Source organism: Gymnogyps californianus, chromosome 1 (genome assembly GCF_018139145.2).
Source record: "Gymnogyps californianus isolate 813 chromosome 1, ASM1813914v2, whole genome shotgun sequence".
NCBI lineage: Eukaryota > Metazoa > Chordata > Aves > Accipitriformes > Cathartidae > Gymnogyps > Gymnogyps californianus.
This window is the reverse complement of record NC_059471.1, coordinates 29,502,056-29,527,733: the sequence shown is the minus strand read 5'-3', so window position 1 is coordinate 29,527,733 and position 25,678 is coordinate 29,502,056. Positions and strand designations below refer to the sequence as shown.

Genomic DNA, 25,678 nt, shown 5'->3' with positions numbered 1-25,678 from the left:
ATTGCTGGAGACCGACCTGACACAGGAAAGCAAACAAGAGGGATCTGAAGAAGAAAACCTGCTTCTCACCTGGTCCTCTCACCTTTTTCTCTTCCAGGCTTTTCCTGGGCCAAATTCTGCTCCAGATTGCTGTGTAAAGTCCATGCAGCAGGAGCCCAAACTGGCCAGAGCCCAAAAGCAGAACTGCTCCCCCTTTCCTCTCAGCAGCCACACCAAACTAGGGCTCAGTTTTATTAGAAAACAGATTAATAAACCTCCAGTCTCCTGGGAGAAACATTTGAGGGGAAAAAAGGCTTCCAAAGAAATCTCCCTCCGCCCATAGTGCCCATGCAGGCTGTGCCTTTCCCTCCAGTTTCTCATTTCAGTCCTGTGACTTCTAGCTGCTTCCAGGGCTGAACAAGTTCCTCACCTTCCTCCCCAATGCCACCACCATGGAAGCTCAACCCTCAGTCTGTTTTCCACAGTCAGGGAGCATCCTGTCCCCCAGAGGAGCCTCGCAGCCCACACTCCCCCAGCAGCTCCCCATTTGCTCCAGGACCCAAGTTGATGTCAATGGTTTGCATTCACACTCCTGTACCTGAGAGCAGGATCTGGCCCATGAAGACCTTGAAGATGAAGTTCTGGAGAACAGCTGCCTCTGACCATTTCTCTCCCTCATCTCTCCTTTCTACTCCTGCGTATTTTTCACACCAGACACTGCAGAGCCACCTACTATGGCACCTGTCAGTGCTGAGCGATGGGGGATGCTTCAACAGTCTGTCCCCTTGCCCACCGCGATGGTCACACGTAAGGACATCGAGGGCCCGTACAGTAACAGCACTGGCACACCGCAGATGCAGATGGGATCTAATCCATCGGTGAAAGCAGCCACCACCTACCGCTTCTATCCAGCGCTTTCCACCAGTTTTGCTCCCTGTTTGGTGGTTTGCTCACACGTCAAGAAGCTCTTTGCTGTTTTCCTTCTCAAAGAGGGGTGGGTTTCTCGGCTCAGAGAGGTTGGACTCCCTCTGAAGCTTTCAGAGCTGCTCCTGTAGATGCCCAGAGGAGCTCCATGGAGACACAGCACGCTGTGCTCCAGTCTCCTACCCACATACCCCTGTGCTGTATTTTCTCCAGATGTCCTCGGTTTGTGCCTTTCCTCACTTCCCTCACAGGCAGTCTAAGTTATCTCAATGTCAAGAAGTATTTCTCAAAATACAGCTGCTACCTCTGCTCCTTTCTGTCTTTGAAGAGTTATCTTGGGGACCAATCAATTGCATTCCTTTTTAAATGCATTTCCAACATCTTAAAAATAAAATGATTGCCAGCAAATTTATCAGTACTTTCCTCAGCACCTTGTGATGCATAGCCAGATTAAGACCCAAAGAAGGATGTGATGCCTAAACTAGGACACAGGCAAGTTTAAAGACTCTAAAAGAAAAAAAACTAAAAAAGAGCCAGAAACTCCCTTTTTCCACAGAGGCCCAATCCTAACACTTCTGTAGGTCCAGGACACCTCTCTTTCTGACCTGGAATTTCTGTAATTGGCCTATTTGGTTTGCAGCCCCTGGGTTATGTCCCAAACTACCCTCACTGGGACAGCTCAGCTCCTGGCTCCCCGGCCTCATTTGGCAAGCTCAGTTTTCCAACTCACCCCCACGTGGCACCAGCTTCTCCTCGGACACCCAGTTCTCAGCTTTGGATCCCAGTTTGGGGAAGAGAAACTTAAAACTTAGGCTGCTAAACTGAAGGGGCGTGAGAATTTTGGGTCTGGCCTTGATCATGATAAATGTTCATACCCTCCCCCCAGTATTTTAGCACTTGTTTTTTAGCCACAGCTAGTTTCACTAACTCTTCCTTCTTTCTTACTCTACTGCCTTTTATCTTTCTAATCATTCACTAATGGATTTTCTTTTTTATTCATTATATGTAAGCACATTTCTTATTCCCTATGGCTGCTTTGAACAGCATTGATTCATTTTTAGTTTTCTTAAGTCCTCTCTCCTTGTCTGCAAACACTTTTTGCTGCTAAGATTCCTCCACAGCTTTCTTTTCCTAAATCAGGTGCAGAGAGGGAGTGCTTGAAACAAACACCCCAATTTCTAAGTCCCCTCTGTGATGAGACATGATCCAGAATGTTTTTTTTTCCCCTTTCCCACAGAAACTATGCTGTCCTGCACCACATTTATACTGAGTCCAATTTTCAATTACATCTTTCATAAATACTTACCCCAAATCTGAATAGCAACATTTTTTGCCGGGTGAGAATAGAATGTCAATTTTTGACAGTAATGCCTAAAACCTTCAGGGGCTCCCTATCTTTCTTCCAAATCTTAATAAATCCACAGGAGAGTATCAAGCAGGGCACAGAGGAAATGTCTTATCAGGTCTGGAGCCTCTGGGAACATCACATCAAATCCAGATGTACAGTCCTCACCAGTGACCAGAGTTACTTTATGTAACAACAGCTCCGAGCCCTTCAAGAAATCACTTGGTGGCCTCCATTTCATTCCCTCTGAATACATCTCCAGTCCAGTGGACACTATAAATGATAACTTCAGCAAAGAAGTCCTCATTCAGCAAAACTCTTAAGCCCGAATGTAATTTTGAGCGTGAGGATACTGTCACTGAAATCCATGGCAAAAGCTACATCCCTGCTTGTTGTACTAGCCTGGGACTGGCCAAACTCTTGCCCTTCATCTGTCCTAGCAGGAATGTGGTCTAAACCCCAGGATCCTGAGCCAGATGCCGGTATCAGTGTCTATTCTGTCATCTTCTCCAAACAGCAGAAAGAGAGGAACAGCACGAGTGCAGATGAAGGGAGGCCCATTGCTTCGTTCTCATTTGGGCCCTAATTCAATTGTGTGGCTGCTCCTTCCCTGTAAGGATGAAACAGTAGGACCTAAATATTATTGCTTGATTGTCATGACCTTTTTCCTCATGTCTTCTTTCCCAGTTGCAACAGGCATGTATGCTGTAAAATAGCTAAGTGTATATATAATGTCAAACTCTATGAAGATCAGTAAGCTGCAGTTTTACACACATTTTTAAGCTGAAACCTTGCTTGCCTTAGGTGCCATTGTGAAGCTGTGAAGCTGAACTTGTGAATATGACAGTCAGGATTTGATCCTGTCACATGAAGAAAGCCATGAACAGCTGCAACTGCTTTTAAAGCGGTCACAACCACAGCTCTTCTGCTTGTGGTTCAAAGCGATCCCTTCCTCACTCGATCTCCTTCAAGTGCACCGCTTTGTTGTTTCTTTCCTCCTGGAAACTAAAGAGTGAATTAAAACCTTGCTACTTGGGATGGCATTAAAAAAAAAAAATAATGGCAAATAAAGACATTTTAATTGCATGGGATTTCTGAATAAGGTTTCAAAGTGGGGGGAAAAAAATAGCTGTGTGCCTGGTACACAGAGACCCCTTTCTCTTCCCCTTTGTGGCAGAGGAATCAATGGAATTCATATAAAAGAAGGAGGGGGGGCGGGAAGAGAGATAGGAGATGCCTTGCTCAGTACCAGCAGGTCACAAGTCTCATGAGGCTCGAGCAGGGCTTGCAAGGAAGTTGCTGACTGTATCTCCATGTGTACCTTTTTGTTCCTTGCCTTGGATTTGCTGGTCAGTGGCATGCTGCTTTGCCTGGCTCTCCATAGAGCTTGTAGCCTACAGGAATTTGGACAGAGTGGTACAGACATCGCCGACAGAGACTCTGATCACTGACTATCCCTTTAAATGCAGTCTCATGACTTAGTCTTTGCTCCACTACCTATTAAAGAAGGAGACAAGACGTACATAGACAGCTTCCATTCAGACACTCAGAAGGACACAGAAAGGCAAGACAATTTAACAGAGCTAACTGTGAGTAAATACGAGGCATTAGAGGTGCTCTCTAGAGCAAAGGGCATGGAGAAAGATTTGTAGGAAATCCTGAAGTGAAAGAAGGTGCAGTATTTTTTAAAATATACTTGCATACAATGTTCAAAAGGCGAAATTCTGTAAAGAAAGCTATTCTGTCATTTTAGCATTATTCCTTTAAATATGAATCTAAGTGTCTCTTAATATAATGTTGACCAATGCTTGATTTCCCATAAAAATCCAAAGCAGTGATTTTGTGCTGCAAGCACTGGAGCCTTTTGCAAATACAACCTTTTTTCACTGGGATAAATATCATAGAAGGAATATCTGGGGGGAAAATTTGAAGCCAGCCTTTGCAAACTTGGATCTAAAGCCCAGCCTGGAGCCTCCAGTTAGATACCTGCACCTCACGAGGGACTGGCCTTCCTTCTGGGAGTGCTGGATGTGACTCCCTTTCTGCTGGGGACAGAAAGGAGCTGTGGGTGCTCAGCAGCACAGAGACCGCACTAAGGTGTCCCATCATGCATGCAGGTAGCTAACTTTTTAACCAAGGGGTTCTGTGTCTCCATGCACTGTAACAACCAACCATCCTATATGGCTACAGCATTCCAGAAAACTCAGTTCTTGTTAGTCAACAGAGTCATCAGCATGTCCCTACTTCTGAGTTTTTTTATGACAATAGCTACTGGGTAGACCTGGATAAGTATTTTAACAGTGATCATTACTATTGCAAGTGATATCTTAACACTGATGGAAAGAGAGAGTTCCTCTGTCAGCTCAGCCTATTGCTTTGCTAAATATATCTTTATCATTAATTGCAGGTATGATTATCTGGTGGAGACTGTTCCCAGTTCGCCTTCATGTTGCCCATTTTCTTCTCTGCATTTATCCTGTCTGCTTGCTGCTTAACCAAAGGAAACTGCATCTCCTATGATGAGCTGAAAGAGCTGAAGACTGAATTTGCTATCAATCTGTACCGGCATGTATCCGAAGTAGAGAACAGAACCAATCTGGTAGTCTCTCCAGCAAGCGTGGCTGTTTCTTTGGAGCTGCTGCAGTTTGGAGCTCAGGGAAATACCCTTACGGAGCTGCAGGATGCCGTAGGATACAACATTCATGGTAATGTACTGCTTAAAAAAACCCACTTCTTGTCTTACACTTTGCAATAAATTCACAGTTTTACTAAGGAGACAGCAATTGCACACATCATACTAAACTTCTGTCTTTTGTCTCACTGGAAGATGTAGCTTAGGATTGTTTTCTCCATCTTTGATAGCCAGGTATCAGCTGGACAAAGGAAACTCAAGGGAGTATTTGATACACATTTTATTATTCCTCCTTTCTCTTGATCAGTGCTTACTCTTTTACTGCACCAAAAGACAACTACATCTAGAAGAGCTGCTTCCATGAACAGCAGAATTGCTCCTGGTTTCCCAGAGGTTCATTGTATCCGTTGTGTCCTGGCCTCCCCCGTGTCCTCTGCGAGGAGGTGCCAGGCAGAGGACAGTCATTTTCTCTCCTGTCCCATTAACAAATTTTATGAAACCTATAGAAATTGAAATATCTTTAAGACTTTGCACCTTTTTCTGATGTTATTACAACTGGCCAAAAAGATGAAATGTTATTAGGAGGAGACTGGCAGAGAGATATATACATTGACAGATGGATGGTGCAATTGCATCTTTCCCTCAAAGCAGGCTAAAATAAAAACTCACTGGGAATCTGGAAGGGATATGGAAAAGGCAGATGTCTTAAAATCTAACATTAAGTCAGCTGAATTTAAGGATGCTGTTTTCATTTTAGCTCTGGATTATCCTACCATCTCACATCACATGTCAAAAACTATTTTACATTATAGGCACAATGTTTATGAAAAGCAGATGACTGCCTCATCTTCAAAATTTGCAGCTTACATACAAGACTTATGTATAGAGATGACACTGCTATTTCTCAGCATAAAATTTTCTTTCAGCGTATGAAGATTAAAGATAAAACCTACAGCAATTTCACCATTCTGTGCTGTAACCTGCCTCAGTCACCATTACCATTCCGTATAGCATTGATATTCAAAACCAACACAGCAGTAAGAGCTAACTCTGGCTGATATATACAGATACAGCTGCATGTGCTGACACAAGGACAGTGCATCTATATTATAAGCAGCTGATATAACAAAGTCTTGCCTATAAGACTCCTGTTTCTGTAAATTCAGTAGGGTAATTCTAAACAACATTAATTCATACAAGGATTTTACCTTGCTTGACACTTCTGGTCGTTAGGGGCTCAGTTATTAAGAACAAACCTTGAGAATAATATTGCACAGTGAAATTCAGGCACAGATCTCCACACAAAATGTAACGAAGAGAAGCGCAGAGGCTGTTAATAACCTGCTAGCTCTTTTGTGCTGCCTTACTTCTTCTCATGTGGCACATCATATCAAGCAGATATTTTATCTCCATTTTAGTTGTCTGTGGCACAAGCCACATGAGCTTTGGCTTTCAGTAATATTAATGCATGAATGTGAAAATAAAGTAGGATAGGATCTATTGCCGTTGGTTATAACAGCACATTTCCAGTGATGGAGAAGAAAACCACTTCCTCAAATGGTTTAAATCAAATAAATAAATCAAATACTTAGATCAAATTTCCTATCAGATGAGTAAAACCAAATCACATAGGTATGCACATCTGATAAAATTTCTTTCTTCCATTAGATGTTTGCATTAATGTTTCTGTTGGTCTGTCTTAAACAATAATGAAGGATGTGATTAAAACCTTAGCAGGCTGAAAACAATGAAAACATTGATGGTTCATTCACTATTCACGGAGAATCCGCTCTTACATGCACTTGTAATCTTCTTTTAATGTTTGGAAGATTTGTTCACCTTTATTCTAGTACTAAGAAAAACAATGTATAAAGGAATATCTCTCTAGACAGCACAGACAAAATGACATGCTTTAAAATACTTTCTCCTTGCTGTTTTATTTTATCAACAGTAGAGTATTTTAAAGCAATTTTGAACTGTTTTCTGAGTAAGAATTCAGGACTTTGGTTAGCTAAGCGCTTTGATATGACTGAAGTTACAAGCCCAGGATACCACACCTCACATTAACATCTGCTTCCAATTTACTATCTTTGATTTCTCACATCCTCCAGAGAGCTTGCCAAATGCTCCCGCACTAATGCAAAACACACGAGAAAAGCACTTTACACCTCAGACCGTGTGAGTTTTCTTAACATCTGTTCAAGAAGTTCAATATTTTATCCCTTAAAGAGTAATAGATCTAAATGTTAATACCAAACTTCCCATAGGTGATTAGTCTTCCTGCAGGTTATTAAAGGAGCACTGTTTCTCGGGTGGTAGAAATCAGTAGACATGAAACTCCCCTTTTACCCCGTCAAGAATCTGAACCAATGCAGTAAAAAAGTCCCCTGATGAGATCAGGGACCTGGCTGGCAGCTGGAGGCTCATGGTGATCCTGCCCTTGACCTGGCGCTCAGCCTGGGACAGGTCAGTCCAGGTGGGATGGATCCTTCCCCGGTTAGCCGCCCCAGACCACCCATGTCCCAGGTGGCAGCCCAGCCTGATTTCCCTCCAGCACTGTCTACACCCACAGGCATCTGGAGAAACTGGGTGATGCCTTCCTTTGCCTAAAGTCTCCCTGGAGTCAAAACCAAGATTTCCAGCCAGGGCCATAACGGCAAGCCCAGCCATGCCCATGGGGAGCTGGATACCTGAGGGCTGCCCAGGCCACCCTGGGGTTTCAGGTCAAGGCAGAGGAGCACCTGAGCTGAGTACAGCACCCTGGAGAAGCAAGGGGTACAGTACAGACCCCTCTTGGAGACGGTGGACGGCAATTTGTTGCTTAGGTTTCACACAGAAATTGGGACACCTGGTGCCTCTTCCCCGGGGCAATGCAGAGAGGTCCTGGTGGTCCCGCAGAGCCAAGAGGCACTGATGTCTTGCTGAAGAAGAGTAAGCTCCAGACATTTCCCAGTCCTCAGGCGAAGCTTATTTATGGAAGGAGGAACCTGCTGGAAACATCTTAAAGGCAAGTAACTTTTATCCGCTGGATGTAGGCAAGTCTCCTCCAAAGCACAGCAAGGAATATGGGAAAGGGGCTGAACCACGAACACAAGAAGTTTGAGGAGATTTGACACAGAGCCAATCAATATCGTTCAGACTGGGTGCAAGTCCCAGGCCTCAGGAGGTCACCTCGGCATGAACCATCCCATCACAAACCATTACAGTGAGCAAAATAATGACAGCTAGAAACAGCTGCTAAATCACCCTTCAGGGGAGCCTACTAGAAACTTTGTGATTTTGAGAACACGAGATCCTCTAAGTTTGCAGGACTCCTGTTCCTGTTGGGCCCACACCTCAACCCTGTATCCATCACAGAAGCCACCACCATCCTGATCTAGTTGAAGATGTCCCTGCTCATTGCAGGGGGATTGGACTAGATGACCTTTAAAGGTCCCTTCCAACCCAAACCATTCTATGATTCTATGAACTACCGTGAGCTCCCCAGGAACAGGAGACTGGGGCACTATTCAACTATTTTCATTAGTAGACAACGAACTAGAGAATACATTACTGACTTTTTGAATGACACTGAGCTCATAGTTGCTACAAGCATTTTGGAAGATCAGAATAGAATTCAAAAGGATCCTGGCAAATCGGAGAAATGTGTGAAGTGAATAGGGGACAATTCAGTAAGGAGAAGCGCAAAATTCTACATTTAGAAGGAATAATCAGCCATTCAAATCGGGGAACAATGAGCCAAAAAACAGTTTTTTAGGAAAGGATCTGAGGGCTCTTAGGAATTAAAAAAAAGAATATTGAATGGAAAATATAATTGTACTTCAGAAAAAGCAGATACTGTCGTGGGTTGTATAAACAGAAGAGTTTTTTGTAACACACGTGAAGCAACCTATCCATCAGCTCTACTTAGCATTGCCAGGGCTCATCTGCAATACTGGGCCAGTTTGGGGCACCATCCTTCAAGAAACCAAACAACACATGAGGGACAAGGGTAGCAGAGACAGACCTGGGGCAGTCAGGGAGATGCCTTTCCTGGGGTGGGTGGCATCAATAACGGCAGGAGAAGAAGACGGCGGTACTGCGGCATCGGCAGCTCAGCCAGTCACAGCCAGAGGCGCTAGGTCTCGCTAATGGGAACCTAGAGAGTTCCCAGAGAAAATAATGCTCCTTATGAACTGTAAGAGCTGTGTTTGCATAGAGGTGTGAGCCTGATGTGAAATCAGCCACTTGACATATCTGCACTAGAGTGATTTCTACAGCAACATGAAGAGTACTTTCCTGTGCCCAGTGCATCACTGTCCTTGACAGTAGTGCTTGACAGTAATACCCCGTAAAGTCAAGGGTGCTTCAGTTGTTACAGTGCTTTAACTTTCAGAGGACACCGGTGTCAGCACTGGAGTTGAGAGCTGCTGAGCCCTGGTGCAATCTCTGCTGTCCTTAGCCTGAACATGATAATTGCAGTTTCTCCCTCTCTCTTGCCTGGCAGATCAAAGCGTGCAGGATTTCTTGCACGCAGTGTACGAAGGAGCGACCGACTCCAGCCAAGGCACAGTGGTTCAGCTGGCATGTTCCTTCTTCGTGGATGCCGGAGTGCAGCTCTTGCCCGTCTTCACTGCACGTGCTGTGCGCTGGGCAAACAGCAGCCTGCAGCAAACCAACTTCACTCACCCCAACAGAACCGCAGCCCAAATACAGGAATGGATCACCGGTAACCTTGGAGGTAACGTAACAGCCCGTGAAAGTGATCGCACATGAATAAAATGTAAAATAAGAGTAACGAGAGAACCTGCATTTAACCAAGTATAAAGTTTTTTGCCACACTCCGTGTTGTCCAAAACAATGCTGAGAGCTGGGAAATGTAATTCTTGTGCTGATGCTAATTTCTAACGTGAGGAAAGAGCTGGAATAGGTCTGAATCTGTGAGTACAAGTTTGCAGTATCAAGCTGGTAACCGCTTAGCCTTGTTCCTCTAATTTTTAAAATGGCAATCCTTTGTGGTGTTTTCAGTTTTAATGAGGAGCAGCCAAATTCCCCAGGGACCGAGTTCACTGCGTTGAATGCTTTCACGCTGCTGTGGGGAACATGCAGGGCCATAAGCTCAGCAGTCAGACTCTGAGTTTAAAAAGTCAAAATGGGAAATAAAACAAACTTACTTTCCACACAAACAAGAAAAGTAATGAAATTAGATTCTGTGTTAATGAAAAAATAATTGAAAAAGTAAGTCCTTAGAAGCAGCAGACCAAATCATTCCCCAATTTGGCCCATCGACTTAAGTTACATGAGTGTTAATTTGGCCATCAACATCTAAAGTGATGTTAAACACACACATTAAAGCTGCTATCAAAAAAATAATTTCTATCCTTCTCAAATGAACTGTAATAAGTGATCCAGCTTTGTGATAGAAAAGTATTGCTCTAGAAGCAGGAACTGAAATGGGAGTTCATACTGTTGTACTCATATGAGTATCGATGAATTAAAAGTGGATCATACTTTCAAAAATCTTTGAGATACCCAAAGCAGGATCAGTTGAACTGCCAGTTAAATAAAAGAGAGGGGGAATTAGGATATGAGCTTCAGTTGACTTAGTTACTTCATAAAGCAATCTGTAATCATGAATCCATTTCATGAGGGATTTCTGGCGCTAAAGATGAACCTCTGCAAGATACGTGTGGGCACATTTAAGCTAGAAGACCAGTTAGGGCCAGGGCATGCTGCTGAGCTCTGGGCTGCTGTCATCCACGCTGTCCAGCTAGTAGCACAGTCTTGGCACAACTTTGGCCCTCGGCATTGACTAATTTGAGCTTGGTTCAGGGGAGAGGATGGACCAACAGGCAACCCCAATGAGGTCCATGTGCAGGTGGGGAGGGGAAGGTAGAGAGTTTAGCAATGTCTTGTGAGTTGTGCCTCTTGCCCTTAGGGTCGGAGAGCAGTCCTGACTTGCTTTATTTATTCACACAGACCTGGCTTTTAGGCCCGGGCAAGTAGGACGGCATGTGTCCCCCTCCCCACCTCTTTTCCATGCAGACGGGGACGTGCGTGGCATGCCGTTGGAGAGCGCTGGGTCGCCGCTCAGCCAGGTTGCCCTGGTGAGCACCATGTACTTCAAAAGCACGTGGCAAAAGAAGTTTTCCTTTATGGATACCCAGATGTTGCCTTTTACCACGGCGGAAGGCTCAACCCTGAAAGTGCCCACAATGCATCACACAGCCGAAGTTAACTATGGTAACTGTTCTTGATCCAGATTTGCTCTATTGTACAACATGGAACAGTTCTATTCATTTAATTTCCACAGCTACTACACTAAGATGTGTTATTTTCCCAGCTTGGAGAAGTCTCAGAAGAAATCCCATCAAACAAAGAGACCACTGGGGTGACTGAATTGGCTCCTTATAATCCCAGGCAATCATGAAACAGATCCTGGATTCAAAATGGTTCCTAAAATATCTACCGTCCATGCCCCATCCCTCACAGACCAACACCTTCCAGTACTCCATAACAAACTTGTCAGCTATAGCAAACAACCGAAAGGCACCAAGATAACATACCAGAAGAAGGGAACAGGGGAGACTGGAGGTACCTTGGAATACAAAGTCCTTTGCAATAGCAGGGAGCTTGTTAAATAAAGCTGCCTAGGAAAGGAGGACCCTAGGAAGCATATGTGATCCCATGACAGAAGGGCAGTTAAGACTGAAACAAGATCAAACTCCTACCAATTTGATTTGTGGGGTGGGTAAGAAATTTCTGGGCCCTTCAGCCTGATCACTGTTTGTCCCTTGAATGTGTGAGCACCACAGAGAGGATAATATCACCGGGAGCACCAACACTGCGCACCCATCCCTCCTGTCTCTGGTCACAGCCTTTTTCCAAGACTTTAGGGTAAAACTGCAAATCTTCAGGGCCAAATTCTGCAACAAAGGGGAGAGAAATTTTTATGGCCCTTATACCAAATCAGTGGATGCTCTCAGCATGGGCTTAAAACAGTATAAATACAGATCAAACATTTATTTGTATACTATATGAATATACTGTATGCTGCTTTCAAAGGCCTGGACTATGTGGGTTACTGACAGAAGGACTCATGCTGTAGGCTTAATTTTCTACCACCAGGAATTCTTCCATTTAGCTCTACAATCTCTTTCAAAATATAAAACCTCCTTTCCCTTCTACCCTAAATTTCAGAACTGCACTTGGGTAAAAACCTTCTTAATTCCAAGTCTACATTTTTTCAAGACCGATTTATATCTCTTAGCATCATGTCAGCTTTATCCTTTAAGTTAAATAGTTTCTCTTCAGCTTTGATATTTACTCCCAAATGTATTTGCCAGTCACCAGGCTGCCTCTCAATTTCCTGTTGTGGCAGGTTGACCCTGGCTGGATGCCAGGTGCCCACCAAAGCCGCTCTATCACTCTCCCTCCTCAACTGGACAGGGCAGAGAAAATAAAACGAAAGGCTCGTGGGTCGAGATAAGGACAGGGAGATCACTTCACCAATTGCCGTCACGGGCAAAACAGACTCGACTTGGGGAAAAATTAGTTTGATTTATTGCTAGTCAAATCAGAGCAGGATAATGAGAAATAAAACCAAATCTTAAAACACCTTCCCCCCACCCCTCCCTACTTCCCAGGCTTAACTTTACTCCTGATTTTCTCTACCTCCTCCCCCCGAGCAGCGCAGGGGGTCGGGGAATGGGGGTTTGGGTCAGTTCATCACACATTGTCTCTGCTGCTTCTTCCTCCTCAGGGGGAGGACTCCTCACATTCTTCCCCTGCTCCAGCGTGGGGTCCCTCCCACAGGAGACAGTCCTCCACGAACTTCTCCAACGTGAGTCCTTCCCACAGGCTGCAGTTCTTCATGAACTGCTCCAGCATGGGTCCCATCCACAGGGTGCAGTCCTTCAGGAACAGACTGCTCCAGCGTGGGTCCCCCGCGCGGTCACAAGCCCTGCCAGCAAACCTGCTCCAGCGTGGGCTCCTCTCTCCACGGGGCCATGGGTCCGCAGGTCCTGCCAGGAGCCTGCTCCAGCACGGGCTTCCCACGGGGTCACAGCCTCCTTTGGGCATCCACCTGCTCTGGCGTGGGGTCCTCCATGGGCTGCAGGTGGATATCTGCTCCACCGTGGACCTCCATGGGCTGCAGGGGGACAGCCTGCCTCACCATGGTCTTCCCCACGGGCTGCAGGGGAATCTCTGCTCCGGCGCCTGGAGCACCTCCTCCCCCTCCTTCTTCACTGACCTTGGTGTCTGCAGAGTTGTTCCTCTCACATCTTCTCACTCCGCTCTCTCTGGCTGCAACTGCAACTCCCCTGTAACTTTTTCCCTTTCTTAAATATGTTATCCCAGAGGCGCTACCACTGTTACTGATGGGGTCGGCCTTGGGCAGCGGCGGGTCTGCCCTGGAACCCTCTGGCATTATCGGACATGGGGGAAGCTTCTGGCAGCTTCTCACAGAAGCCACCCCTGTAGCCCCCCTGCTACCAAAACCTTGCCACACAAACCCAATACACCTGTTAGCTAAGCTGAAGATGCCAGGCTCTTCTAATCTATTAAAAAAATCAGATACTCCAATTCTCTACTAGTCCTTTTCTGCACTTTTCCAATTTAAATTAATCTTTCTTGAAAATAAGTGACCAGGAATGTACATAATACTTTTAATGAGGTCATATCCATGCTTGATAAAATGCTCTTAGTATTTCTATGACTTGCTAAAAATACCTTGTGTAGTGCACTGCAGAATCAGCTCAGGGTGGTTACTCAAGGTTGACCCCATCTGGGCCTTTTTTCTTTCTCCTTTTTTTTCTGGCTGATGAGTCCTAAGTATACTAAGGGGAGGGAAATCTCCACAGGTACATACTTTTTTTGTGGTTTTGAACCATCATTTGATTTCCACCACTCCAGTCATCACGGTAACCTCACTGTGTGTCTTTGATGAAAGTCTTGAGTGTTGGCAATACTTTGGAAACCCACTGGTAACCTCTTTTCAACCTGGGAGCCCCACTTTTAACTTAGCTCGTTGTAGTTACCCCTTCAAGTGGCTGCTTGCTGCCTTTCATTTCTTGCTCTAATTGCCATCACTTCTATCTGTAAATAGTGCCACAGTGAAACTACGTTTAATGTTTTACTTAAAACTAGATGGCTGGATCTATGCCTTTTTATCAAATTAGTTATCAAGTCAAAAAAGCTTATGGATTTGTTTGCTAGGGTCTACCTGATGTTGCAATTTATCTCATTTTCTATTTCCCTCTGTGACTTGATTATTCTTTTCTCCAGAGTATGTTCTAAAACTTCTCAAACAAAGACCTAAAATTTCCCAGATCACTTTATTTTCCTTTATAAATATACTCCTGTTTTCCAGTCATGGGACACAACTGAATCTAGAGGTCTATTAAAAATCTTTGCTGACACATTTGCAATTTCACATACAAATTCTTTTCTAATCCAGGCCCTAGATTATTATTTGTCTCTCTCAAGTAGTTTAAACTTTGTTTCTGTTTCTGGTGTTGTAATACCACCTGTTCTTTCCTCATTTCCTTTAGGAACCTCACAATTATCCTTTGCTATATCATCAGATTATTTCTTTCCCATCAGTTCCAGCAAATAATTGGGATGAATCTAAAAAAAATTAAATCCACAGTGTTCAGCAGCACCATTCTTCCTTCCTTTTTCTCTTGTTTATATAGCTAAAACATTTTCCTTTTCTGTGCAACAATCACATCAGGCAGGCAGCTGGCCACTCATTATTTCTATGCCTATTTATCTCTGAACCATAATTCACCTGGCTAAGGAATCACTTTTTCCACTCTTTGCAAGCTTGTCCTTACTGTTATGTCTTTGTGGTGTTTCTTCTTCTGGGACATCCATAGTGTGTCCACCACGCTTATTCCTGCTGCTGGGACTGTCAGGTCCTGATTGCCTTCACACCTCTGACTCGGAGTGCTCCCATCGTTTTTGCATCTGAATCGTTTATAAGTTAATTGACTTTACTCAGGAGTGCAGAGTTTCCCTTTCTAAAACACTACACTTTATCATCCTTGTTGTTGAGTAACATAAACTACTACATCGACTCGTGATCTTTCAGCTCCCTGATTTGGTATCACCAGCTCACTGCAGGGCCTTTGCTACTTATAAAATCTGGAATAGCATCACCCTTTGTTGCTTCACAAGCTATTCAGTCGAACAAACAGGTTTCTTGGGACTAACACACAGCTATTAGCTCAGGAACGGACCTTTTCTCCAAACTTTGTCTGGTGATCAGAAATTCATCAGCTGAGCTGCAGACTGACCATATATTTGCTCCTGAGCCCTTGCAAACTTGATGTGAAATCATTAGTTGTGCTTGTCTGACCATTTGCCTAAACACAAGAACTCCATCCTATTGTCCTTAAGTAGGTAGCTGGAGCATTAAATATTCGCACAGAAAAAGAAAGTTAACCAAAGTACTGGAATTACCTTTTCATCTGGTCTGAAATGTGTGAGCTCTCTGCAGCTGGAGAAACTTTTGAGGAAAGTTGAAATGCGAGGGATCATTTAAAATTTGCTGGTTGTCAGATTTGATAGGGCCAATTCAGTCTTTGTCACTAGAAATATTTCTAACAAATCAGTTTGAAATTAATACAAAAGACAGGTTTACTACAGCAAAACAGAGGCATGATATAACTTTCCTTCATTATCAAATTATAGCAGCTGTCTACCATCAGGATAAAAACACAGAGCAAGAAAGATTAGCTGTGGTTTGTTACGGATCTCAGCATTTACGACATTGTTTATCCTTTTAACATGGCCGCGCAGAACAAATCAGCCTGGGGACAATTAACACTGCTCCAAGAAGATGTCAACATTACTGTTTACACAAGCCTTATAAACACTGCAGCTATTTTACATATTCATTTTTCCAAGCAATTTGTTAACTATATTTGAATACTGATTTAGCATATATATAATTCTTATGGGATGCTCAAAAGCAGTTCAAGTTAGGAACGCTAAATGTTCTGACTCAATAATCTCAAGTCTTTCATTTTCTTTCTAATTAAAAAGTAAGATCTGTATAACCTTTGTGCACAACATGCTGGCTTCAAAATATCAGCTCGCCCACAGATTAAACCACTCATGTCCAGTGCACTACAAACGTAAATCTTCCCTGCTTGCCTGTTACAAACCAGAAGATCTTTTCTTGGCAAAGTGTGGGAGGTGGTTTTAACAGTGCAGTTCCCTCTCCACATTGCATGGCGGGAGGGCTAATCTAAGAGCCTAAAATTTAATCTAGCAAATAATCAACACTTAATGAATCCTATCTAATCCAGATCCGCAAAACTAACAAATGTTGTACATTAAACATTTGAGACATCCTACAGCTACTTATTTATTGGCAAATATTTAAGTATTATGAACATGAGCTAGCTATATTCTGTTGTTTACAATCACTGATTCAAAAAGTGTGAGTATCTGCCCTTGAAGATACAGCTACTACAGCTCGGTGAAGAGAGAGTAGATTAAATATTTTGGATGGCCTGCAGCAATGGCAATGATAAGACATTTGCTTGCAACTTGTATTTAACTCCTGGCCTGCTAACTATAGCTGAGTGTTTCTGAAATGCTATTTATTGGATTAACAGATGAAAAAATAAGAAGGTAAAAATATGATAATTGAACCTGTTCTACTGTATAACAGAGTCCATTAGAAATGCCTGGACTAATTGTTCATTGAAATATGGAATTAAAATGGTACTTTTAAATGGCTGTTACTAATTGTTGCATAACTAATTACAAGTTCAGATGTCCACCAGCTCTTACTTTTGAGACTAGTTTTTATAACCTTCATCTGATTTTGATATGGTTTAGGCCTAGATTTTCAAAAATAAGAAATTTGGTGCTTAAATAAGCATAAGCCTAACTATTTTATTGTTTAATGTAGCTATTTGTTTCTTGAAATAAAGTTAAAACTGATTTTTAAAGGTAGTAAAGATGGAAACATGAGGCAAAGTAGGTTTCAGTTAATTCAATAGGACACTCCTCATTTTGTTTTTGTAATTTCTTTCAGTAGTGAATTTTTAGTGAAAGGTATTAGATGGAATTCACAGAGAAAACAGTAAGCTTATTCAAAGAACAAGCGTTGCAGGAACAGTCACCATAAAGTTATTGTCATTGCCTAGGTAATGTTTTTTAAACTCTGAGAAAGGAGGACAGCTACTGTATGAGAAAGCAATAAAATATCCATGCTCTGTTGAGACAGTGCTTCAGGTACTATTACTATCATTGGCATTTTTCTGCCAAGATATATATAGATATATTTTTTATTTGTTTGTTTGTTTGTTTTGACACAATATCAGCTCTGTTCAAATGAGCTACTGTTGTGACTTAAGAGCAACCTGAGCTGGCTGCAAGACCCCATGCGTTAGAGACAACTCCTTATATCCCATCACTGGGGTTCTGAACCATCTGCTGACCCAGGCTTGGGTTGTGGGTTTTGGGGTTTTTTCCCCACTTGAATGATGAAACAAGATCTATATTTGCCCACCCACAGGCCAGTTCCAGACTGCAGCTCTGGAGGATTTTGGCGTGGTCGAGTTGCCCTACCTGGGGGAGAAACTCAGCATGTTCCTAGTGCTTCCCAGTCACAAAAGAACGTCTTTGTCCCAGATTGAGTCTCACCTTTCTGCCAAAACCATAAACCTCTGGGCCAATAGCTTAAAGAGAATGAAGATGGATATTTTTCTACCTAGGTAAGCAATGTTAGTACTCCAAGATGGCTTCACTACTTCAGTTGTCAGAATTCTGTGTGATAGCGCTGACATGAGCAATGTGTGAGGCAAAATCAAATTAGATGCTTTTGGTTTTGTTATTCATCACATGATCAGAAAAGCTCTAACCCTTTCTTAAGCCATGAAGAGGTGAGCTGGGAATGCCAAAACTTTCTGGTATGCTCTGTATTGTTTTAAAAAACAAGTATTTCAGTTGATCCTACAGCTTTTACTTAAAATTTGTTTGGGGTATAAAAATCCTTTAAGGATCTAAGAGAGAGAAATGTTCCTGGCCCTTTCCCACACTCCATTTTTCTCTTTGCTTAAGGAAGAATAAATATATATCCTTTAAAAAAAATGCAATAGGTTGTTTATACAACTTGTTAGTGTACTACAAAAGTACTCTACAAAGAACTCGGGGCCCCCCACCAGTCATACCCATCTTTCTGTGCACAAAGCAAGTTTCAGCCATCCATTTTCCACATTAGTCATTCGCTGTTGCTAGCAAATGCACATATCCTGGAGGTACTTTCTATCTTCTATTCAAATGGAATTGCATAGCAGGAGGAATCAGGTGCAGGAGGGCATTTCGTGGCTGTAGCTATTGCATGGATCAGTATGGAAGGGCTTCGTTACACATCTCTTACAATGCATTCCTCACGTTAATGAAGCGCTGAAAAACAATTTGTACATTAATGTTCTTTTTCTTCAAGCTAATCTTTGGCAAATGTTTCAAAGGGCCCTTTGCTACAGCCAAAAAGATTGTTAAAAAGAGGACAGTCGGGGAAATGCAGAGTTCATGTGTCAAGAAGACTGAGAGGCGGTCTGATTGCAATAGGTGGAGGCGAGGCATTCCTTCTGTTAATGTCTTCAGTTGAAGATGAGTTGCTTTTCTGCAAAGTACACTTAATCACACGGAACGCATTGGGCTCGTACAGAAATACATGGATGAAATGCAAAGGCTTGAAATAAATTGCATCTGTTCCACCTTTTAGCTCTATGAAACTACAAATCCCGCATTTAAATAAAATCTATCATATTAATTTCAGGTTCATTATTCAAAGCCTTTTTGACCTAAAGACAGTTTTTTCTGCCTTGGGAATCAGAGATGCATTTGATCCCGTCACTGCTAATTTTAAAGGCATTTCAGGTAAGAGGCTTGACTGAATGAAAAATGATTACTGACCCAATAGTTGTAGACTCTTACATTAGAATGATTCAGTAGACCTGAGGCTCCTGAATGGATTGTACTTCTTCCTCTGTGAAACTCTAAAACACAATTCACACTCAACCATTCTACTTTATTATTGACAATTGTATTTTGAGCTGTTGTTTTGTGGGAAAGGGGAATTTGAAAGGGACAGGGTTGGTTTTGGTCTTGCTTTTTTTTTTTTTTTTTCTTTTTTTTCTGCTTCTTTCTTTAAGATTAAAACTGTCAGGACAGTGTAGGCCTGGAAAATGGTTATTTATTCAGAAATTTAGGATACTTTAGTACAACTTGCATTCCTATTTGTGTTTTTAAATAGTTATTTAACAGTTAGGGGTGCTGGTCCAAAAAGTCTGTATTCCAGCTCCTGACATCACAAACAATATTGACATATGCCCATGCTGTGTTGCCTTGCTAATCCAGTGACCAGTGGACTAAATTATATTTTCCCTTTGCTAAAATACTAGTGTTATGATTGTAAACTGTCTTGGTTTTGGAAGTCTGAAATTATTCCGCTCCTTGGAAAATTTTTATCCCTATTTACTGTTAAATACAAAAAGAATCCAAATTATCTATTTTCTTTTTCTTTTGAGTACTTCCAGCAACACAAATTATTTCAACTTAGTCATTTCTGCTCATAGCAAAGACTCAGAGCGGTAGCTGCCCAGAGAGATGCAGAGAGTTCATGCAATTCTTGGGCGTGTGAGTGAATAAATGAAATTCCCCCAATTCAGACAAACCTGCTTTTACAGAAAAGTTGCTTTCCTAGGATGAATCTCAGAAGGCACGCTACTTATGGGGTTTTTTTAATGTCGTGTTTAAAATTGAACGTAGCATTGTTCTATTGCAGTGTATATCTCAAACTGCAAAGAGATGCACATTAAAATAATTTGTTACTGCCCACTTTTTTTTTTAAAGCCTGCTGCTTTGTTTATTGCAAACAAATGTTAATATACTGATAAAGTGCACAAGGATGTATTTTATAAAGTTAACATCTATTTAAAAAAGATAAATACTTTGAGGAAATGAACTCCATTCATTTGTAAAAGCATTCTGAATTTAAAAAAAATTTAAAAAGGCAAAAAAAAAGAAAAAAGCTGTTCGCAATGAAATTCAGAAAATAACTATCAATATTCATTTCTGATTTTTTGCAGAGCAAGATAGTCTTTATATTTCAGAAGCTATTCACAAAGCAGAGATTGAAATAACAGAAGATGGTACGAAGGCATCAGGAGCTACAGGTAAATCAAATATACAGACTTTACTTCTCACTTCTGGAGCTTATCACTACAGAAACAATTACTAGTCTTTCATTTAAAAAAAAAAAAAAAAGCATGGTAGGGTTTAAATGTATGCCTAACCTAAATTTAAACTTTTATATTTAACATGCTTCATTTTACCTTTGTAATTGTTCATAAGAACTCTTTAATTTTTGATCTCAGACTAACATGTAAAGGCTCAAGTGAAAACCAGCTTTACCAGCCCAGGGAAAATCCAGTTTGAGAAAATAAACCACTTATTTTTCTGTTGGTTAAATCTGTTTGCTCAGATCATAAAAGCAAAGAATGAAGAAAGGTTACTAACATTTTATCTATAGCTCCTGAACTGTTACAGGGTTTATTTTTTGAAGATGATCTCTTTGATAGCACTGAAGGTAATGATGGGAAAGTTTTGTCTTCATGAAGATGAAGACAGGCTTGTTTCTTACACACTTCAAAGCGTGACCTTCGTGTGCAGTAGCTTCTGCTAACAGATCATTTCCACATGAGCAGCTGGGGCTGGCTGAGTGGGGAGATTCAGAGTAAAATCTCAGCTATTGACTACAGAGTCAATAAATGACCTTCATAAGCTGAACAACATCTCAACAGAAATCCTCCATCACAATTTACATAAAAGAGGGGGACTAAAATTACTGAGCTGCGCAATTCTCTTTTTTTTTTTTTTTTTTTTTTTGGTCACATGAGCCTTATCAAAGAAGGTCCCTGCTTTTTTGTTTCCCTTTTGGAAGCCTCAGATGCTCCGGAGATGCTACAAGTCAGCATGAACAGCGACGGCAGCCCTAGACCCCTGCATGGATTATGTAGGCATTACTGCCACTTGCTTGCTTCTCTTGAGAGGCTGAGCATGTCCTCAAGCTGTTCAAACATCAGCACAGCAGAAGGGTGATCGTTAACCACATCTCGCCTTTCTGCTTCCCCGGGCTGTGCCAACTGTAGATGTGCTCCACGTGCACATTGCAAACGCTGGTGGTCCCTGACTGCAGATCAGGGTCCCTCCCGTTTCTCCTCCTTGCTTTCAGGAAGAAATCCAAGAGACGTGTGGGGAGAGCACCGCAGTGCATCTCGCTGCGGTGCCCGCGATGTTGAGCTGCTCTGTGAGGTGTCCCTCCCCTCACTGCACACATCCCACGGTCACAATGTCAAAAGGAACCTGAGCACACCTGATTTGGCGTAGTATTCCTCTAGCAATGACTTTGAATGAGACACATGCTGTACATGTGTGGGTGTACAGTGAAAATTTGACATAACTAAGTTACCCGTTCTGCAGAGCTGCACAGTTTTAAATTTTATGACAATTTTCATCTCTACTGGGGCATTAATATTTTTAGTAATTTTTCTGGTCATTCCCACACAAAATAAAAGGTTTTAGGCGGCTTCAATTACATACCAAAGACTGAGGGTAATAGCAATCAGACATCAGACCTTTATCCCATTGAAACCAATGCCAAAACTTCCCTTAACTCCAGTCAGACCAAGCTAAGAAACTGATTTTAAAAGGTATAATTATGTTTATTGTCTACTTTAAAAGCTCTGGATCCAGTCACACAGTGGCTTGAAAGCTGAAGTATGCACTTTTTTTAGGAGCACTGAAATAGTGCCACTCAAACTAGTTTTACTGAGTCTTACTTGAATTTTCAATTGAATTCCATTGTTTTAACTGCTCATTAAAAAATAATCCAAATCTGGGTTTTTTAGACAATGTATTCTTAATACTATATAGCTACAAGGAAGAATTTACTTAAACAAGATGTATTTTAATTATAGCTGAGCCATCATAATTCTTAAGGACTCTTTATTTAATCTAATAATTAACCCACAACCAGAGAGGGGAAAGACAGTTATAAATTGAGACCAAGGATACTTAGGTTTTGTTGAGAGCTCTAACAGAGAAATTTCAGGATGATGTAGATATTTCTCTGCTGTTTGTCCCCCATTTAGAAAAGGAACTAGATTTGTGCCTTGCTTATCTTTTTTACCAGAACAGCATAGCTAGGAATTGGCTAACGGGTTAGGCAATAGCATGGTATGACTTCAGCAGAGTTAGGGAGGGCTGTGATAACATTACCTTTGAAATGCAAAGCCAGACAGAGTCACTGCAGCAATGAAATACGCACGAATCACCTGCATGTAGTCTCACAACACTTGACTTGTTCATTCACCCAGACTGATTTCACTGTTGGATAAAATTGTTGTTTTATTCTTAAAGCAGAGGAGCAACTTAAAACTCAAGGTACTAAACAGCAGAGCTCGAGGGCACTGTACAGAAGATGGAAAGAAAAAGGACAGATTTTACTAATGTTTTCTTTGTTGCATTACAGCCATGGTATTACTAAAGAGATCTCGAACGCCTATTTTCAAAGCAGACAGACCTTTCACATTTTTCCTGAGACAAGCTAATACAGGTACGCGTGCTCTGCGTTTCAGCAGCAGAATCCTTCACAAGTAGCCGTGAAATCAATAACAAGTTCTTTGTAAATAGCGTGCCATTCTTCAGTCCAGGAAATTTCCACAACCATGGAAACAGGGGGTTTAGGGTTTTTAAAGCATAAAGAAAACAGTTTAATTTCTTTAAAAGGAATGCATGATAGTCATAGAAGGCAGGGAAGCCAGATTAGCCTCTTCTATGTATATGCAGCATGCACTTAACAAGATTTCTACCATAATTATAAGCACTAGAAAGATCTTATAGATCTTAAACGCCCCAGGATTAGGGACCAACCTCCACAGGGCAATTCAAATTACAAATGGGCTGGATCAGCTGGATTAATATCTGAAGAAGTTAAAATAGAAATCTTCCCCTATAAATGAAACTTATTCATGCCTACACAGATGGCACACAGCAAACAGAGTTCTGCCTGTAGGCACCAGGACTCCAGGGCCTGAAACTCCCTGTATTAATTCCTACCTCAGCAGTTTCGAAGGGGATAACTCAGAAATTGTGAAGACCAACAATCTTTTGCCCAGCTGCAGCTCAGAATATGCAGAAGCAAGTTTCTCTTCCCTCGTGTCTTGAATATCAACACCTTCAAGGAGACAGTTTTACGCATCTGGACCCTTCACTACTTAGTACCCTCACGAGACATTCAGGTTATCAAAAGCCATGGATGTTCACTGTATGTTATCAGGTAACTTAGCTCTGCAAAAAGCCTAACTTGTATCTTCACTTTTGCAAGGAACTGCCAAAAAACACGTTCCTTTTGCAACTGATAACTCTTTTTCTTGCGAATGAACTCCCCCAGCCCCCAAAACAAACAAACTCACAGAGCATGTCTGAAAGAGTGAAGCATCACAGTGCTCCTTTGGCTTCAGTATTAGACTATATGTCTCATTTCAGATGTCCAATCATGTAAGTTACTCCAGAATCTCTGCCAGAGGAAAACACCATATAGCTTGTTGGCAATAATAAAGAAGAATTGCATTATGCACCATTCAGCAGGTGTTTGCTCCCCAGAAGCATCAGGCCATCTCCAACAACTCTTACCATTCTTAGCAATACAGTAAATTTGCACCTTAGGTATTTTCCTAAAAATCTTTCAAACCACCAAGTTTCTCTCATAACTGGGGTCACGTCCATTTAGATTTCCAGGGAACATACGGCCATTTATAGGGTTCAGTAAAACACTGGGGCCTGGCAAGAAGACCGGAGAGAATAATTTTCCTTATCTGCTTCCAAGCAACACACACTGTTCTCTTAGTCGGTGAATACCTGTGTATGTAACATTCTGCTTTAGAAACCTGTATCTTACATTTCGACCAAAATGTAAACACATCTTTTTAAAGAGAAAAGCATACCTTGGTGGGGGTTTTAAACATGCTTTGGCAATCATCACCATTCAATGAATAAAAGTAATTTTACTTGGCAAATGTGGAATTTAAAAAAAAAAAAAAGGCACTAAAAGCTGATCTATGAAACCTGAGCCACAGACTCTCAAGGATTAAGAACAAACTGATTTCAGTGAATAAAATTGCTCAGTTTACAGTATATATATAAATTATATAAATAGGAAGGAAATCAGATTGTAAAACAGGATTTTTATATGAAGCATAACAAAATATATACCTTCCAATCAACTCAAAATCAGAAGTAAATTTCTGTAATTTAAGCTTTTTAATGCAAAAAGTGAAAACTGTGAAAGCATTCAGTGATTTTGTTTGTTCAGACTTAGTGACTGAAGATGTTCAGGTATGAAAAGGGGAAAGGGTAAACAAGATCTGCTTTTAATACATTTTGTTAACCTAACTAGAGGTACTTAAAACTTACTATCCCTGTAAAGTTCACAATGAATCTTTATGTAGACCAAAAGGCTTCATTGCATCAGTCTTCTCATAATAGCAGAAATATATTTTCCAAGACTTAAAATAGCATAGTTCTGCCTAAAGTAATTGAAAAAGTTTGGGTTTTTTAAATCTGAATTTCAGGTTTGAACACATTCCCTTTGAAGGACAGGCAAGGTAACAGCAATACAAACAACTGAACCACATATTCAGTGAATCTGAGGCAGTGATTTCATTCAAGGGGTTGTAATAATCTCTTCTGTAACTACAATTTCAAGACAAAGGAATGAATTTAGGCTCTGTTTTGCTCAGTTCGAAAGTGATTCTTTAGCCAATGGTTTGGGTAAGATTCAGGTTTTGGCAAATTTCTGGTTTGGCCTACCAACTATTTGGAAAGGCCTTTTTATTTTTAATACAGAAATGCTCAAATTATTCTAAGGCAAGCATGCAATTTCCATACAAGCAATGAATGATCACAAATCTGCTAGTTCTGCGCTTAATTTATGTATTTAAACTGTACTGCACTTTGAAAATATGGTCCCAAACTGAAATAATGTTAATGTTTTCATTTACAGGTTCAGTACTCTTTATAGGAAGAGTTACAAATCCTTCATGATAAACACTAGACAAATACACTGTCTTCTGTTTCTCCTATGCTGAGCTTTCCTTCAATGAAATTAACGGCTACATTATATGTATTTACTAAAACAGCGGTTTTAAACAGTATCACTTTTGCAAGAATAAGAATGAGCAAGCCCTCCACTTATTACTTTGTACACACTGTTGGAAACTTAAAGCTGTCTAGGAATCATTAGCACCACAACTACAGCAAAGATAGTAAGCATATAAACATTTGAGGAAAAACTGAACAGATTTTGCCACCTAAATGTTTAAGAATATGGGCCAACAGCTTCTGCTTAACTTCTTAGTCATGGCTAAAGTCAGCTTGCCTGTTGCCGAGGTATGTAGGTCATCTGAAAGAAAGCATCCCAGAAGAAAGCTTTGTGATCTATGTTATTTTTCAAGCACAACTTTATTTCCCTGTCCTGAAGTCAAAAACTTAAGAACAAAATTGAAATTCAGGCTGGTCCCAGACTCCGGCTGAGATAGTAAGGTAACAAGCAAACAGCAAAATGCTGTGAAAAGGAAATCAAGTTGAGAGGCTGATTCAAAACTGACAGAACAGGTAGGAGGCAGAAATACCCACCCAGTGACCAAACAAATATTATTGCCAAAAAAGGTAGTAGTACTACCTTTACTACCTTTCATTTTACTTTTCTTTAAGTGAACACAACATAGAAT

At 41.4% G+C, this 25,678-nt stretch overlaps 1 protein-coding gene across 1 annotated transcript; it reads left to right on the top strand.

Annotated features, from left to right (window-relative positions):
• Nucleotides 1-3,711: 3,711 nt before the first annotated feature.
• SERPINE3 (serpin family E member 3) lies at nt 3,712-24,992 on the top strand. Its single transcript, XM_050914976.1, is given in 9 exon segments — nt 3,712-3,837; nt 4,656-4,953; nt 9,367-9,600; nt 10,905-11,102; nt 17,398-17,596; nt 18,664-18,764; nt 19,976-20,062; nt 22,420-22,503; nt 24,952-24,992. Coding segments are annotated over 9 exon segments (1,368 nt in total).
• The last annotated feature ends 686 nt before the right edge of the window (nt 24,993-25,678 follow it).